This window comes from Leuresthes tenuis, unplaced genomic scaffold (assembly GCF_036924035.1).
Source record: "Leuresthes tenuis unplaced genomic scaffold, fLeuTen1.0.hap1 SCAF_3, whole genome shotgun sequence".
In the NCBI taxonomy this organism is placed as follows: Eukaryota; Metazoa; Chordata; class Actinopteri; order Atheriniformes; family Atherinopsidae; genus Leuresthes; species Leuresthes tenuis.
Genome location: NW_027325357.1, coordinates 37977616 through 37995715, shown reverse-complemented (window position 1 = coordinate 37995715; position 18100 = coordinate 37977616). Strand labels below are relative to the sequence as shown.

The following is an 18100-nucleotide window of genomic DNA, read 5'->3' as shown; positions in this document are numbered from 1 at the left end:
CGGGTTCACCAATGATGGAAAACCAAATACAAAGCATGGCCGAGCATATCGACGACCTCGAGAACAGAGGCAGGAGGAATAATCAACAACTTGATCTACCAGGTCTACCAGGTTACATGCTGCCATTCCGACATCTCGCCATTCCGACATTGGTCTCCAATTGTACAAGTCTATTTTTCTTCTTTCACCACCAAAAGCAGAGGGGTGGCAACACTTATTAGTAAAAGTTTACCACTTAAAGTGTCAAAATGTGTTAAAGATAAAAATGGACATTTTGTACTTATTTCAGCCTCTTTACATGGGGAGGACTTTTCTCTCTTAAATGTCTACTGCCCTCCATGTCATCCCCTTAACTTTTTGATGGAGGCATTTGCCAAATTATCTTATCTTGCGGTGGAAAATACTATTATAGGAGGTGACTTTAATTGCCTTATGAATCCTTTGATGGACAGGTTTCCTTTAGGTGCTTTAGCCTTATCAAAACAGTCAAAACAAACCACTTGTCTCTGTGAGGACTTTGGATATGTGGATGTTTGGAGGACACTTCACCCTGCAGATAAAGAATTCACCTTTTTTTCTAAGTGTTATACAAGAATTGATTACTTTTTTGCACCAAAACAGCTTATAGAATCTGTTGTCTCCTGTTCAATTGGAAACATTATAATATCAGACCACACAGCAGTGTATGTGGATGTCACACTTAAAAAACTGTCTAAAAAAACCAACAAGTTGGAGAATGGATACCTCAATTGTAAAAGATCACAAATTCATATCACATTTCTCTACAGATTTCAGACATTTTCTCACCACTAACTCTCCCTCAGCTACTAATTCATCCCTACTTTGGGAGACCTCTAAAGCCTATGCCAGGGGGTTGATCATAACTTATACTGCCACTAAAAGACTTAAAAATATGGGACAACAGACGTTATTAGAAAAAAAGGTTGAGCATATCAGAGAAGGAATATGTTAAGAAACCTACAGCAGTTAAACTGAGGGAAATTGTTGCTATTCGCTCCACATTAGAGTCCTTGCTAACAAAAAAGGCAGGGGAAAAATTAGGATATGCAAAACAAAGATTATTTGACCATGGGGACAAACCAGGAAGATATTTAGCCAATCTAACAAAAAAAGCGAAGGACCTGTCAAATTATTGAGTCAATTTTAGACAGGTCAGGGACTTGTACCTCCGATTCTAAACTAATTAATGACACATTTAATTTCTATACATTTAATTTCTATACAAAATTATATCAATCCAAACAAATTAGCTATGCTAAAACACTAATGGAAGCTTTCTTCTCTGAACTCAATCTCCCAACTATATCACAAGATCAGCAATCTAAATTAAATGCCCCGATCTCAGCGGCTGAACTGCGTGAGGCCATTCAACTTCTCAAAGCATCAGGCGGTGATGGTCTCGGGAGTGAGTTGTATAAGGAATTTCACAATCTTTTACTGGAGCCTATGATTAATATGTTTAACCATTCCTTTGAATGTGACACACTCCCACCATAACTTAGGGAAGCCAATAGTTCACTGATTCTTAAAAAGGGGAAATGTCCTGAGGACTGTGCCTCATACAGGCCGATCTCGCTGTTGAATGTGGATTTGAAAATCCTCTCCAAAGTCTTAGCAAGGCCTTTTTGCCAATCATAGTGAAGGAGGATCAGACTGGCTTTGTTAAAGGCCGTAACTCTTATAACAACCTTAGAAGATTGCTAAATATTATCCAGCTATCTGAACAGCCGGAAATAGATGGTCTGGTGATTTAGATGTGGAAAAGGCCTTCGACCACGTAGAATGGTCTTATCTATTTTCTACCCTGGATCGGTTTGGCTTAGGTGATCTGTTTGTTAGATGGGTGAAGGTCCTGTATACAGAACCAATGGCTGCAGTTCTAACCAATGGACTTAGATCCCCAAATTTTGCAGTCCGGATGGGTACCAGACAGGGCTGTCCTCTGTCGCCACTTTTATTTGCAGTGGCTATTGTGCCTCTAGCTGAAGCCATCAGGCTAGACCCTTTTATTGGCTGGATTGGATGCGAGTGAAAAATCACATAAAATCTCATTATATGCAGATGATGTGTTGTTGTTTATGTTAAACCCCTTGGTATCAGTACTCCGTCTTATTCAGATTATTAACCAGTTTGCTGCCTTTTCTGGGTACAAAGTCAACTTTTCCAAATCAGAGGCAATGCCTCTGGGTAACCTACGGCAACCACCAGATATTCCCAATCCTTTCACATTCAATTGGTCCCCTACGGGTTTCATATACTTAGGTATATTACTCCCAAATTCAATCAGTTGTTTCAAGCCAACTTTAGCCCGCTATTTGATAAAATTAGACAAGATTTGGAGAGCTGGAACACTCTTCCCATATCATGGCTGGGCAGAATCTCACCTCTGAAAATGAATGTCCTTCTGCATCTGCTCTATCCAATACAAATGATTCCCATCTTATTTAATTAAAAAATAGTGGAAAAAAATGAATGGTTGGTTTAGCTCATTTATCTGGAGTAAGTGAAGACCACGTATCAGGATGTCAGTGTTGTAGTTCTCGAGTGCTATGGGCGGGCTGGATCTTCCAGATGTTAAGAAATATCAACTGAGTGCCCACCTAAGATGTATATCTGATTGGGTCACAGATGATGCTTCTTCAGTTTGGCTTGATATAGACAAGTCCTTATCCAATTGTCCTCTAAAAAATCTACTTTTTATTGATAAATTGACATGTATTCAGAAGCTTTGCAGCAGCCCAGTTACAATTAATACTGTTAGAGCATGGAGGATCACACAGCATATGGATGGCAGATCAGGGCTTACATCGACCTTCACTTCGATCACTGGTAACCCTGACTTTCTCCCGGGGAACCTGGACAGTGCTTTTAAATGCTGCGCAGTTAAGGGAATCGCTTCCCTGGGTGATCTTTTTGGTGGTCCTACCCTCATGACTTTTGGCCAAGTTATGAAAAAATATGACATATCAAGACATGATCTTTTTCGTTACTTTCAGGTCAGAGATTTTATTACAAAAGATACATCTTTGCTTGCTGATGTGAGTGTCACGCAGATAGAGAAACAAGTACTTCTTTCTAAGGGCAATGCGTCCATTAGATCCTTTTGTGCCGGTCTGAGGGACTGTTCAAATCTGGGCACTCGGACGCTGGGAATGGTCTGGGAGGGAGAATTGGATGTTGAGATAACTGAGGAGATGTGGGATGACATCTGGAATAATGCAAGGAAAATAACTGTGTGTAACAGATCAAGAGCGATGCAACTTAAGATACTGCATAGAGCACATATTGCCCCAGACTGTCTCTCCAAATATAGAAAGGACGCCTCTCCATTTTGTCTTAAATGTAAGACAGAAATTTGTTATCTTACCCACTGTTACTGGTCTTGTGTTAAAATTCAAAAATATTGGTATGATATCCTGTTTGACATGCAGAAGGTTCTGAAGAATAAGCTTGAACTTGACCCGGTTTCCCTCCTTCTGGGTCTTCTCAGTGATCGTGTTACTGATATGTATCAGAAGAAATTGTATACTGTTATGACATTTTGTGCCCTCAGCAAAAATATCCCTCAGCAATGGATCACAGATAAGGCCCCGTCAGTGGTGGGATGGCACAGGACAATAATGGAATACATACCTCTGGCCTTCCTCACCTGTCTTCTGCACTCCAGAACTAATGCCTTTGAAAGAACATGGAGACCATTTCTTGATTATATTAATGTAAATATCTCTGCTATACTGACGAGAGCATTTGTATAAACTGTAGGCCTATTTATTTTTGCATTTTCTTTTTCTCCTTGTTTAGCTCCCACTGTGTTTCACTCTGTTGTAGAATGTACTTGTATGTTTTTCCTTTATTGCTACTCCCAGCTTGTTGTTGTGCAGTTTTCTTGGTTTGTCTGGTTCTGTCTTCCGTATGTTTGTTTATGAAGAAAATGAATAAACACATTTAAAAAAAAAAGAAGAATAAGAGAGTGACAGAGGCATCCAGTCTGTGAGAGAACAGAGAGAGGGGAGTAGCCAGTGAATATGAGAGCAACGTGTCCTCTACCAAAAACAATCTGTATAACAGGAAAGTCTTTGTTTAGCTGACTGGCGGATTTTTTCCAGGTCTTTCCAAGAGATGATTTTCAGATCTCTGAAACGCTTCTGTATTTTTGATGCACAAACACTACATATCAAATGCTGGAACTGTTGAAAATGACATACTGATTTTCAATTAGATGCCAGAAGATTATTTTCTACAATAGTTCTATAGTGGTAACACACACGTGGCAGCCTGCTGCAGTCGCTGTGGACTTTGTGTCTTTGCATCTTTATAAGATATTCTAATGAGCTTTTTTCTGTGAAATACTGATCTTGGAGACACCTCTCTACACTAGTTTAAACATGCACAATGGTGGTTAACATATTAAGAAGTTTTCTGGTTCAAATCTAAGCTGGGGTCTGTATGTGTGGAGTTTTCATGTTCTCTCCATACATGTGTGGGTTCTCTCTGGTTCTACTCTGGCTCTGTCCATGCATGCATGCATGTTAGGGTTTATTGGTCATTCTAAACAGAATCTAAGAGTGAGTGTGAAGATGCATGGTTGTTGGCAACCTGTCCAGGGTAAGATAAATGAATTGCCTTCAACCTACAGAAAAAAAAAGATGGCTGAGTAATTTGATGCTGGAATGATTTCTGCTGATAACTATGGCACTTTTTTTACATATTTTACGATGCTAAACCATGGTCACAGGAAGGTTGTATGTATGTAGGAGCAGCTTTTCAAAGTCTTAAGTATTGGAATAAGACCTGACAAAATGGCTGCAGGAACAACTCTAACAGCTCTCTGCTCAGCTTTAAGACTATCCGGGCAGACAGAGACTGCAGACAGAGAGCTAACAGTAAAGGAGGAGGATCACAGAGCTGGTTAACAACAGATGGTGGAATCCTGGACATGTCACTGAGAAGGAGCGTCTCTGCACCCCAGATGTTGAAGTGCTGGCTGTGAGTTTCTGTCCATTTCTGGGAGTTCTGTTGTAGGCAGAAAATTAGATAATAATTTGGATAATAATAAACATCCTCTCCACAGCATCCTGGCAGGTCAGAGGAGCAGCTACAGTGAGAGGCTGCAGGACTGAGAGGTTCAGGAGGTCCTTTGTACCCACAGCCATAAGGCTTTTTAACAGTGACTGCTGACATGTTCTTCTCACATTTATTTTATTTATTTTGTCATTGATTATTATTATTATTATTATTGTTGTTGTTGTTGTTGTCTACTAAAAAATCATTGTAAATATTTATCATTTTTTGAGCTACTCGACTAATTTGAATTTCCCCCACTGGGGGATGAATAAAGTATTTTTCTATTCTATGTTGTCTACTGAGATAGTTCACCCGTGTTACCTACTGATGCTGTGTGTGACATCATCAGCTAAGTTTTTGCTAAGCTACAGAAACAATACCCCAACCCACTGATGGAGACCTCTGAAGGTTTCTACCACACCTTCCTCTCTGCAACACTTCAGCTTTCCAAAAGTTCATCAACTGAATTTCACTATATTTTGATTTGATTTAGTTTATTAGTTAGTTAGTTATCCATCTACAGCAAACATTCATAGAGCAGCAACATAGGCTTTATAAGGTCAATACAAGGTTTACAAGGTCTTCATACCTAAAGCTCACTAAGCTGTGCAATATCCTGTGTGTAGTATTTTCATGCAACTGTTGATCTCATCTCTGCCACCAAACAGTAAAAACTCTTGAACACAACTGTGCATTTTCCTTACCCTGTTTATCCTATTCAGGGCTGCAGGTGGACTAGAGCGTATCCCAGCTATTATCAGGTGCGACGCAGGGTACAGCCTGGACAGGTTACTAGTTCATCACAGGGTCAACCCAGAGACAAACAAGAAAAGAAAAAAAACAAAGAAACAAAAAACAACAGAAAAAAACATGCACACTCACCCCTTCAATCAACCAAGAGTCAACTATTAACATGCATATTTCTGGATGGTGATAGGAAGCTGCAGTACTCAAAGAGAATACACTCTTGCACCAGGAGAACATGCAAAGTTCACACAGGAAAGCCCGAGTTGAGACTAGAACCGAGAAACTTAGTTACCTCTTTCATGATCAAGTTGTTGATTATCACTCTGGTACACCTGGAGTTCTATCAGAGTCCAAATGCCTCATGTAGAATCAGTGTGAGTGTGTGTGTGTGTTTGTATTTTACCCACCTGTAGGAAGCAGCTGGACTGGCTCTGGCCTGGCAGCTGAGGGTCACCTTGCCTTCAGTCAGGCCCTCTGGGTAAATTAAACTGCTTGGCTGATCTTCAAACACGGGCCCACTGTCATGACCTGACACACACACATCTCCACCTGGAAATCATATTTTAAAGAAGACATACTATATCAGGAACACCTCTAGGTATATATTTTTATCTCTGGATGATTTATGGTTTAAAAAAATAATTATTATAAAACTAACTCATTTTTCCTTAGTGACACTTAAGATTTACTTTATTTCCCTTTTATTTTTATGATGTCCATCTCCTAGCAGTTATTTGTGCAACCAATTAAATTAAATTAAAAAAGATAAAAAAGAACTGCTTAGAATTAAAACAGGGAATTTAAAAAATGTCATGTTTGTGTATTTCTGTACAACTTCCTCGATTGCTCTTTCTTCAGTTTCTTTCATGAATTGCTGATTTTTAAAAAAAATCATTTTCTCATTCTTGTTTGAAAATTCTCCAGCTAAAATGATTTCTGCCAGTACATACCCCACCTTTTTACATCTGTTATGATGAGTTACCATGCCCACTAAAACCTGGAACACTAAAACACAAGATGAGGAGGACACGTTGTGGTTTTAGGGTTGGAGCAATGTGCAGAACAAGGGGAGGAAGTTTAGACCATTTCTCAATCATCACGGGGAACTTGAGCTCCATGGCAAATAAAATGGACAATCTTCAAGTGGTGACAAAGAGACAGCAGGAATGTTGTGAATGTGATATTGTGTGTTCCAGTGTTGCAAAGCAACAGGAGTCCAATGCCTTTCTAGTTAGCTTTCTGATTGTACAAACCGACTGAGCAGGAAGACAAAAGGAGAAAATATTATTGTACTTTTTAACAACAGATGGTGTAATTCTGTATGTTTTTGAGAAAAAGGGGTATCTCGCCATCCGGGATATCAAATTGTTTGCGTCCATATTATCTACTGAAAGAGTATACCTGTGTTATTCTAGTAGTGGCATATACCTTATTCTTCACTGCTGCAAAAGCAGTTTGTGACGTCATCAGCTCTGTTGTTGCCAGCTTACAAACACAATACCCCAACACATTCATGACAATCTCTGGAGATTTAAAATGTATCTCCGTTTTTGCTACAAGTCCAACTCTCTAATAGTTCATCAATTGCTCCACCAGATAAAATAAACATCGGATTAATTCTAATGCAAGCAGCTCCTCTGCCTATCCTCTATTAGGAAAATCCGACCACAAAGTGGTCCTCACCTCCATTTATACACTCATTGTTCCGCTGCAACCTGTGATCATGAATACTTTGTGGTCTCAGGAAGCTGAATAAACTCTGAAAGTGTGTTAATAGGTAACTGACTGGAACGTACTCTGTGAGCCACATGGAGTCGTAATTAAGTGTGTGACAGACTATCATAGCCACAAGGAGAGTGTGGTGCTACCCGAATAATAAGTCCTGGATACTATAAAGAAATAGTAAGGAAGAGAAAACAAATTTGTGAGACCAGAGATTAAAAAGATTATAGCTTTAAAGAAGACATGGGATCAGACTGATGGAACTCTGGAGAGAGAATTTTACAATTCTGGTATGTCACGATTAATATTCAGTTTCATAGCTTCGTGAATTCTCGTTTGGTTTGACCGACATTACGTAAAAAAAAACATACGACACAACCGGTTAATTATATATATATATATATATATATATATATATATATGAACTATTTATTAAAACAATATGACCAAAGACATGAACTTTAAGACAAACAGGAGAAATGCTTTGAATATGGGTGAATTGAAAAGAAACTGAGGGGGGAATGGAGGGAAACCGGAATTATTCAAATAGTCTAGGTTTGTTACTATTTGAGGTTTAAGACTAACAGCTTGGATTCATTTATCATTTTAACAGTGGATTCACTCCACACCCAAGTGTCGGAGTTGGTTTGGTTGCTGACCAACTCTGATGAGGTGAACTTAAATTCAGCAAATATTAACAAAAAGTTGATAAGCTTAAGCTGGCTCTTAAAAGCTAACTGTGATAAGGCATGCAGCAGCTGAGGTTAAAAACGTGTGACGTAAACACACATGGAGACAAGATGACATGGATGAACGAAAGACAAAAAAAAAGTATCTTTCTACTACTTCAGCCTTCTTTCTTTGCTCGGATCTTTTTCTTCCATCTCATCTGTCTATCCTGTCACCTTTCTGTCTGTCTTAGTCTTTCCATCTTCTTTCATCATCCTTTCATTTTTCTCTCATTCTGACTACTGACTTTGGATTGCGGAGGCGGGGCATGACGTAGGCTTGCGCTACACTTTCAGCAAATGGCATGCCTGAAACTGTTGTGATGTCTGCCTGGGCGTGTTTTGTAAGACGATCTAATTCTAGCCTTAAGAGATTTTGGATGGTTTGATAACACAGAGGAAATTCGATTTCTCCATTCCTCTTCTCATAAAGCATTTGTCTGGAGGATTCTGAAAACACCACAACTTGTTAAGATATGAAGGTTAAAGACTTATGATATAAAGACATCAAATAACAACGTAACATAACATAGGTAACGATTATGAGTCTCAAAATTCAGATGGATAGCTGTAAAGTTATGACCTATGAATAACAAACCAAACCACGTTACTTTCCTGTGTTAACTATGGAATTCAAAAAGAAACATCAATTAACAGTTGCATTACTTCATATAAATGTCCAGTTATTGACTTAATTTGGATTTAACTATGCTATACTACAGACCACTAGGGGCAATGTGGCTCCATAGGCAGATTAGTCATTTTCCAAAATAATGATTTCTTCATTATTCTTCCAAGTACGATCGTGAAAAAGGTCTTACAATGCGAACCTGAAAGAACCTGTACAAAGATATAAAACACATTTAATACAGTTTTGAGATTCGACTGAAAGTGAATCTGAGTAAAATAATACAGTTCCATGAGACCATCAGACCATGAGACGTGTGTCTCTCATCTGGCTGGGTCAGAGCAGATGTCACTTTTGGTTTACTTTTGTCCAGATAAGGTAGGGAGTGATTTAGTCTGTTTTTTCTCCAATGTCCTCCTAAGAGGGTCCGTTGTTTGTTCAGCTTAGTTAGCACTAAGTCGTTGATGCATCCACCTAAGTTTATGGAGCAGGTCTGTGGAAAGAGGGACTGAGAAAACCTCCCCAAAATGCTTTCATAGGGCAAAGGTTGTTACTATTACATTACATTAAAACTATTACACCACTATTCATGAAAATGCGCCAAGAAATCAAATGTACCTCCAAAATTCCCCAACATATGAATACTGCTCTCCTCTCATTGCTGTCAAAGCCAGGCAAAGACCCGACTCAATGCCTCAGTTACCGGCCTCTATCATTAATCAATACAGACATTAAAATAATGACTAAAGCCCTGACCATCCGCATTGAAAAAGTAATCTCTCATATCATACATCCTGATCAAACCGGCTTCATTAAAGGACGACATTCCTCAGATAACATTCAGACTTTTTAACCTGATAACCATTTCTGGATCTAACAACCTCAAAACCATTATCACCTCCCTTGATGATGAAAAAGCTTTTGACACAGTCAATTATACATTTCTTTTTTTCAACACTACAATAAATTGGTTTTGGATAATCATTTATGCACTGGATTAAAACACTATACCCTTCACCCATGGCCACTGTCATCACCAATGGAATGATATCAAAACAATTTGCTTTGCATAGAGGAACAAGACAGGGATGCCCATTCTCTCCATCACTATTTGCCATATTTATTGAACCTTTAGCAGTTGCAATACACCAGAATCACAATATCCAAGGCATCCGTGTTTCCAATTACCATCACAACATTGTATGTAGATGACATTTTATTGTACCTCCGGTCCACATCCAATTCACTGCAAGAGGTCATAAAGCTCATTAATTAATTCTCAAAAATATCAGATTACGCAATGAATTGGACTAAATCAACCATCCTGCCATTGAGTCAGAGAGATTGGATGGCTGCATCCCGACATACACCCTTACTTAGGAATAAACATTTCCCCCAAGCTGTCAGAGTTGTTCAAATTGAATTTCACTTCACTACTCCAAACCATTGTAGACGATCTCAACCATTGGATGAACTTGCCACTTTCTGTCATTGGTAGAATAATCAGTCAAAATGTCAATATTACCCAAAATCAATTATCTTTTTACAATGATGTCAACCCAACCTACTACCAACTGGTTTCCATCACTGGACTCTATAACATGCAAATTCTATTAGAAAAATAATAAACCAAGGATGAAACTCGCAACATTACAAAAAAGTAAAACAACACGCGATCTAGGGGCATCAAATTTTCATCTTTATGTTCTTGCCAACCGGTTACAGTACATTCATGAATGGATTAATCACACAGCACAGCCCTTATCGTGGACATAACTAGAACAAGCACTATGGAAACCCATCTTAATATCTGACCTTCTCAACACTAGTTTAAAGCTTCCCAACTTCACACAGAAAAATTCACCTCTAGACTTCATCACCTGGAAAGAAAAAGGAATACACCACATCTTCCATAATGACAAAATAATGTCATTTGAAATCTCATTCACACCTATGGCATTGGGACTGACCAGTATCTTCAGTATTTTAAATTAAAATCAGTTCTTAAAGCCAAAATCAATATAACTAACAATAACCTACAACCCTCAGTACTGACAGAAGAATTAAAAACACAAAGAAACTACTATCCAAACTGTATAGACTAATACTAAACCAAGACACAACCATATTATTTCCCATACAAAAAAATCAATGCTGATTACTGGTCACAAATTTGCCGGAACACCTTCACAATGTCAAAAAATACAAATATACAGCTGATACAATATATAAAATCATGCACAGAACTCACCTCACCGCACATAAAATACATCAAATGGGAATCATAGACACAGACATTTCCTCATCACGAACACTAAACACTGTAGACAATTACTATAATGCAATGTGGCTCTGCTCCCCAGTACAAACCTTCTGGGAGGGGGTCACTGATAAAATGTCAGCCTTCCATTATCCCCCTCACTCTGTTTACTTGGAGACGTCACAGTAATGAACCCAGCACCCAATAATGCCACACCAATACTTCTAGCCATAACCACTGCCAAAAAGACCATCCTCAGGAACTGGAAAACAAGACACAAACTCAGAACAACACACTGGTTAAATGTCCTTACAGAATACATATCTATGGAAAAGCTCTCAGCCGCTCTCCAAGACCAAACTCATTATTTTTAAGCAACCTGGACCATGCCCCCAACCTGACAAGTGATGTCTGAAAAACATTAATGTTCTTGTTATAATTTTTTTTTATTGTTATCTTACTTTTGTTTTAATTGTTTATTAGTTTTTCTTTATTATCTTTTACTTGCCCCTAAATCTCATAGATTTTACTCATGCACACACGTTCTTTATCATACATTCTGAACACTTGTGACTGATAACCCCCAACCCCATCTCATTGTGTTTTACCCTTTTTTACTTTTACTATTACCATTGTTTTCTTGGTGTTTTCTTTCTGATGAGAACTAACAGCAGAGATCATGTTTCTCCAGTTTTAGCTTCTCTTCATTGGCTCCCTGTTAAATTCAGAAAAGAATTTAAGATTCTTCTCCTCACATATAAAGCTCTTAATGACCGAGCTCCATCATATCTTAAAGATCTCATAGTTGGATATTTCCCCAACAGAGCACTTTGCTCTCAGGCTGCAGGTTTCTTTGTTGTTCCCAGAGTTTCTAAAAGTAGAATGGGAGGCAGAGCCTTCAGTTATCAGGCCCCTCTCTGTGGAACCAGCTGCCAGTTTGGCTTCAGGAAGCAGACACTCTCTCTACCTTTAAGATCAGGCTGAAACTTTCCTTTCTGATAAAACTTATAGTTAGGGATGGCTCAGGTGATCCTGAAACATCCCATAGTTCTGCTGTTATAGGCCCAGCCTGCTGGGGGAGCTCCCATGATGCACCTCTCCTCCCTCCATGTACATATGACATCATTGCTGTCATTAACTTGTGTTTCTCTCTCTCAGCAGGTATCTCTGGCCTGGTGTTACGCTGCTTGTTGTCCCCTCTTTCCTGTCCTCTCAGCCCCCAGCTGGTCCAGGCAGATGGACCCTTCCTGGTTCTGGTTCTGATGGAGGTTTCTTCCTGTTAAAAGGGTTTTTTTTTTTCTCTCCACAGTCGCCTCATGCACGCTCAGGATGAGCCACCATGACTGATGATCATCTGGAAGCCTCCATTCAGTTTAAGTCAGTTTGATGTCCAAATATACACCAAATATATTGTATAAATAAAGTATACTCAGATATATATAAATAATATATATTTAGCATTTTTTAATGCTTAATCTAGGTAGATCATTTTGACCTGGCCATTTCAAAAATAGCTTGCGAGCCCAAAAGTGTGTGCACCCCTGGCCTAGAACAATCTAATTGCCCTTTTAGATCAAAGTGACATAAGTATGATTCAGTAAGGACTGCAACAACAAATCGATAAAGTCGATAAAAATCAATTATTAAAAGTGTTGCCAATGAATTTCATTATCGATTCGTTGTGTCGCAGAAACATGTTGGAGTCATCGAGGAGGATGAAGGGAGCACAACAGCAGGGTAAGTCACAACAATATCCAACATTTGTTCTGTTTGAAAGTGAGGAAACAGAACGTTAGTTTCTCCGGTAGCTCGCCTGATGCTGCAGTTTGCTTGTTAGCTGGTAAATGACAGTGATAGAGTATGTGTGCGTAATTTCATATTGATTAGCTTAAGCAGTGTTTGAATGTACTTTATAAATAAAGTCTGAGTGAAGACACTGAACTGTGTAGGAGTGAGGCAGGAGGAATTGCATTTAGACAGGGGTTAAAGTAACTTATTAGACCTACTCAAATTTGTGTAATTAAGTATTCTTTATGGTACTTGTACTTTGTATATATATGTATATACAGTATATATAAAACATATTTTGCAGGTATTTAGCCTACATTTGTATATATTTTATATATTTACTGAAGCTATTTGACAAACATTTATTCATTTTTTATTGTTTGATATTATTGTAACAGAACACTCAAGCAGGAACCGATTTGTTGTGCGCTTATTTGCTCTGTCAGTCCAAATGTTCTATTTTGGAATAAAGATGTGGAAATTTTCTTTTTTTTGTCCGATTCATCTATTAATGGAAAAAAAAATAATCGACCATAAAAATAATTGATTTTATGTACATGTGACATTATTGTTGTTATTAACGTATGTTTCCCTGTTCCAACAGATATCCTTTGAACGGCGTTATGGTGTTTTTCCCCCTCTTTTCCCTCTTTTCTGTCTTCTCAAACCCCAGCTGGTCGAGGCGGATGGCCACCCTTCCTGAGTCAGGTTCTGCCAGAGGTTTCTTCCTGTTAAAAGGGAGTCGTTCCTTTCCACAGTCGCCACAGGCACGCTCAGGACGGGAGATTGGACTGAAGACAAGTTTCGGTGCAATCTGTTGGTTTCCTTAGCTAGGATATTAATTTTTTGAATTGGTTCTATATGAATTAATTGGATTATGATTACAATGAATTGAATTCCAATTGGCTTGAATTGGACTATATTACTTAAGTGCCTTGAGATGACAATTGTTGTAATCTGGCGCTATATAAATAAAATTGAATTGAATTGAATTGAATAGTTAATAAGCTTTTAGTAATCACTAATCTAAACCCAATGATCGGTCTTCAAAATGCTTGTTTGGAAGTTTGGTGATTTTTTGAATGAGATGCAACAAAAAAACTGAAAAAAATAAATGATATCATGACGTAATTTCACAGACAGACTTTTGTCCCAAAACACCTGAACTCCACTTCTACTCATAAACTTAAACCATAAACTTTAGCAGAGCTAAAACTAAACTTACTCCTGACACTAATTATTAGCAATCAGTCTAATCACAGATAAGTGTTAAAAATTAAACTTACTTATCACCACCTTCAGGGCCACTGAGCTGAGAACAAGCAGACGCAGCACGGCCTCCATCATATGGATGCAGTTGGACCTCAAACTAAAGCTGGCCTTATCACTCACAGGGAGAACAACAGGAGACGCCCAATCTGAACCTGTGCAGAAAAGAGAACAAGATGGCATACTTCAAACACTAATAGGAAGAATCTAAATCAATCAATCAAAGATGTATATTCATCATTTCACAATGCCAGAATCAAGTTTCATTAGCTTGCATCGACACTCAAAACAGATTTCATGCACATAAAGACATTAGGAAACTGATGTTGTGTTGCTGCCCCACTTTCTAACAGATGACCTGACAAAGAAGCATGTGTTCCATAGTCAAGTTGAAAGGACTTTTCAGATCCCTTTATAGTTACATAGTGGGTGTGATTATCTGACACTGTGTCAGAATTGTGTCAGAATTTAAAATGTCAGATGAATCAGATTACTGCAGACAGCATGCACTGATCAATAACCTGGAAGCAAATGTCTTATAGAATAGAATCGAAAAAGACTTTATTCAATTCAAATGATCATGCTCTGCCTGGCCAAAAACATATTAAACATAAACTACCACCTGGATTCAACTCAGCAAAAGATGTGGCATTTCTTCAGCTGGTCAAGCTGAGCTTCAGAAAAGTCTAAGATGAAAATGTCATGATTCACGAGGTTCAAACTGTGAGGGTGGATCAGGGAGCATGAACATCATTTTCATACTTGGATGAAACACCACAGTCTAGATTAATCGACGGGTTGGTGACCATTTGAAACGTTCCCTGTAGATCTGTAGAAAATAATAGAGAAATAATTACACAAATACATTATGGCTGGTGTAATGCTAATGTTCAATTTTGCTAGCGCATCTCTTTTCTCTTTATCTTATCCGATCCAGTCCTTGTATTTTTTCAGCGTAAAAGGGCCGCATTACATTGACCAATAAGATCAAAGAAGGATACTGGCACATTAACTGCTGCAAAATGACGATATACTGCATTAGCAGGACGGCAATGTTGTCAGCTAGCATGGCGGAGACTCCGAGAAAGAAGTTGAAAACGTATCATTTCCATGAGGAATGGGAAGAGGAATTTATTTTCATCATGGTGAAAGACAAGTGTGTTTGTATGCTGTGCCACCAAACTCTAGTGCTGTCGAAAAGAGAAAATCTGGAGAGGCACCACAACACCAACCACGACAAATTCAACAGTTTCCCCGCCAAGAGGGGTGGCAACACCCATTCCGAAATACCGCCGTTCCGACATCCCGCTATTCCGACATCCCACCATTCCGACATGCAAACGTCCCACCATTCCGACAAGGCTTTCAGTATAAGGAAATGTGCGTTACTCAACAGGCGAGTCCCTTCTTTCTGTTCATGCAATTTATATGTTTAACACATGTTTACAGATAAGCGTTATTAAAGACACAAAGTCTCGGCAACTGGAGGAGGAGAAGCAGACCGCGGTGGTTTTCAATCACACATTCCAATGCCACTTGTTTCAACTTCCGAAAATTTAATCCAGGAAAAAAAGGCTTACAAATATGGACCGAAACGGCTCCATAACACGCACAAGAATCCAAAAGAAACGAAAGTTAACTCAAAGAAAGCAAATAAACAGCATGAAGTGGTCAAAATTAGTTTTACGCATGCCTATGTGCGTCTGGCACATGCGTCTTCGGGCTCTCCCACGTTGGTTTGTGGATGAAAGCTATATGTTCAGCTGTAATGTCATGTAAAAACAATCTCTACATGACATTTACTCCCAGGTGTGACCAGTTAGGTCCTTAAGATATCAACAGGTTGTATAAAGCCTTGCGCAACGGCTGTGTGTTTGTGCCAAATGTGCAAAGCCCATCCGCGCTTCCCATAATTGGAGCGAGTACTCATAAATCACGTGAATTACATGAATAAACGTTTTTACTGCATTTTGTTGTGTTTTATACATTCTATGCTGTCATTTCTCTCCTCTCCTATTGGCAAGGCAAGGCAGAGTGCTCGCAACTGTGTCCTGTGCAGTAGCCGTGATATCTGCAATTGCAATTATTACTTTTGCATATGATGACAGCGTGCAAAAGACGCATGGGCTCGGTGGAGAGCTCCGCTCCAGCTGGCTGCTGTGACAGCTCACTGACACTGTATTTCTGCTTAATCAGTTTCAGTCTCGCCAGAGTTACATTAATATCTGTATTTTTATATTTGACATTTCAGGGGATTTTGATAATAGATTATTAAAGTTTGTTTGCGAGGCTGATATGCCGGTGCAAATACGTGCGCCGGCATATCAGCCTTCATTAGTGTAAAATGTTTTGGGTAAAACATAGGCTATTAAAAGGAACTGTCCGAATGGCGGTATGTTAAAAAAAAAAAAAAAAACATACCGCCATTCCGACCATAGGAGGAAAAAAGTGTCGGAATGGCGAGATGTCGGAATGGCAGCATGTAACCGCTAAGAGCACAATCCGCGCTGGGAAAGTTGCTGAACTGAAAGCGGGGTTTAAGGCCCAGCAGTCGCTTTTCACAAAACCTGCTGCTCACAATAAGGCTGCGACCGAAGCTTCTTTCCATATTAGTCAACTTTGGTTAAACACAAGAAGCCTTTAACAGATGGCGATTTATTCAAGGTGGCAACGGCCATCACTGCAGAGACGATTTTCAACGGCTTCAAGAACAAAGACGACAAACTGCGCTCTGTAGTGTCCAGCTTGGGCAAATTACAGTGGCGAGGAGGGTTGAGGAAATGTCAGGGGACGTGGATCGACAAGTGCTAAAAGACTCGTCACACTGAATATTTTTCACGACAGTTTGATGAATCCCTGGGTGTAATGGACACAGCTCAGCTTGTTGTATTTGTCAGGATGTTTTCCCAGACAAACAAAATAGGATCTCCTCACTCTTTTGCACTTAAAGGAGAGAACGAGAGGTGAAGATATTTACAACACGTTTAAAAAACATGTCCGTGACAATGACGTCCCCATTCACAAACTGGTGGCAATTACCACTGATGGATCCCCAGCCATGTGCACGCTGGACTTATTGCGCTGTGCCGTAATGACCATGACTTTCCTGACTTCTAAATTACCACTGTGTCATTCACCAGCAGGCTGTGGCGGGGAAGGTCGTGAACTTTTCTCAAGTTATGACTCTGGTGCTCAAACTGATCAACTCTATTAGAGCAAAAGCGCTTCAGCACCGCTTATCGCAGGCGTTATTGGATGGGCTCGATGCCGCATACAGAGACCTATTCCTCCACGCGGATGTCCGGTGGTTGAGTCGCTGCAAAGTGCTGCAGCGATTTGTTGATTTGCTGCCAGAGATAAAGACTTTTCTGGAGAGAAGGAAGGGGGAGCATGAGGAGATGTCAGATGATCAGTGGCTGCTGGGCCTGGGGTTTCTGACAGGCCTGACAGAAAAACTGAACGCACTGAACAATGAGCTCCAGGGAAAAGACCGACACCTGCCCCACACGATAAGCGCAGTGAATGCGTTCACGGCCAAGCTCGGTGTTTGGAACAAACAGCTGAAAAACGGGAGGCTGACACACTTTCCCAACCTGGAGAAAAAGTCACAGGCCATCGGTGACAAGGAGGTTTTTCACCCTGAGCAGTACTGTGTTCACCTGGACAAAGTGGCAGCAGAGTCAGCGTTTTGGTGAATTAGGCGTCATGGAAGACGTTTCTGCATTTGTCTTCAATCCATTCCTGACCACTGATGTGGAACAGGTAGCAGCCAAATTTCATTACAGCAGGTATTTGCTCTGTCTAGTGGGGTTGACATGGAGATGGTTGATTTGCAAAATGACATTGAGCTGAAAGTAAGATCACAGAACAGTA

The 18100-nt window shown here is 39.5% G+C and overlaps 1 protein-coding gene across 3 annotated transcripts in view; it reads right to left on the bottom strand.

Moving 5' to 3' along the window:
• Positions 1 to 18100, bottom strand: part of cntn2 (contactin 2) — a 54297-nt gene that overhangs the window by 26980 nt on the left and 9217 nt on the right. For all 3 annotated transcript variants that reach the window (XM_072382977.1, XM_072382976.1, XM_072382978.1), the window contains 2 exons: positions 14245 to 14382; positions 6240 to 6381 (listed from right to left, as the gene is read on the bottom strand). In XM_072382977.1, coding sequence (XP_072239078.1) covers positions 6240 to 6381; positions 14245 to 14305 — 203 coding nt within the window. In that variant the 5' untranslated portion in view covers positions 14306 to 14382. The remainder of the gene's footprint in view (positions 1 to 6239; positions 6382 to 14244; positions 14383 to 18100) is intronic.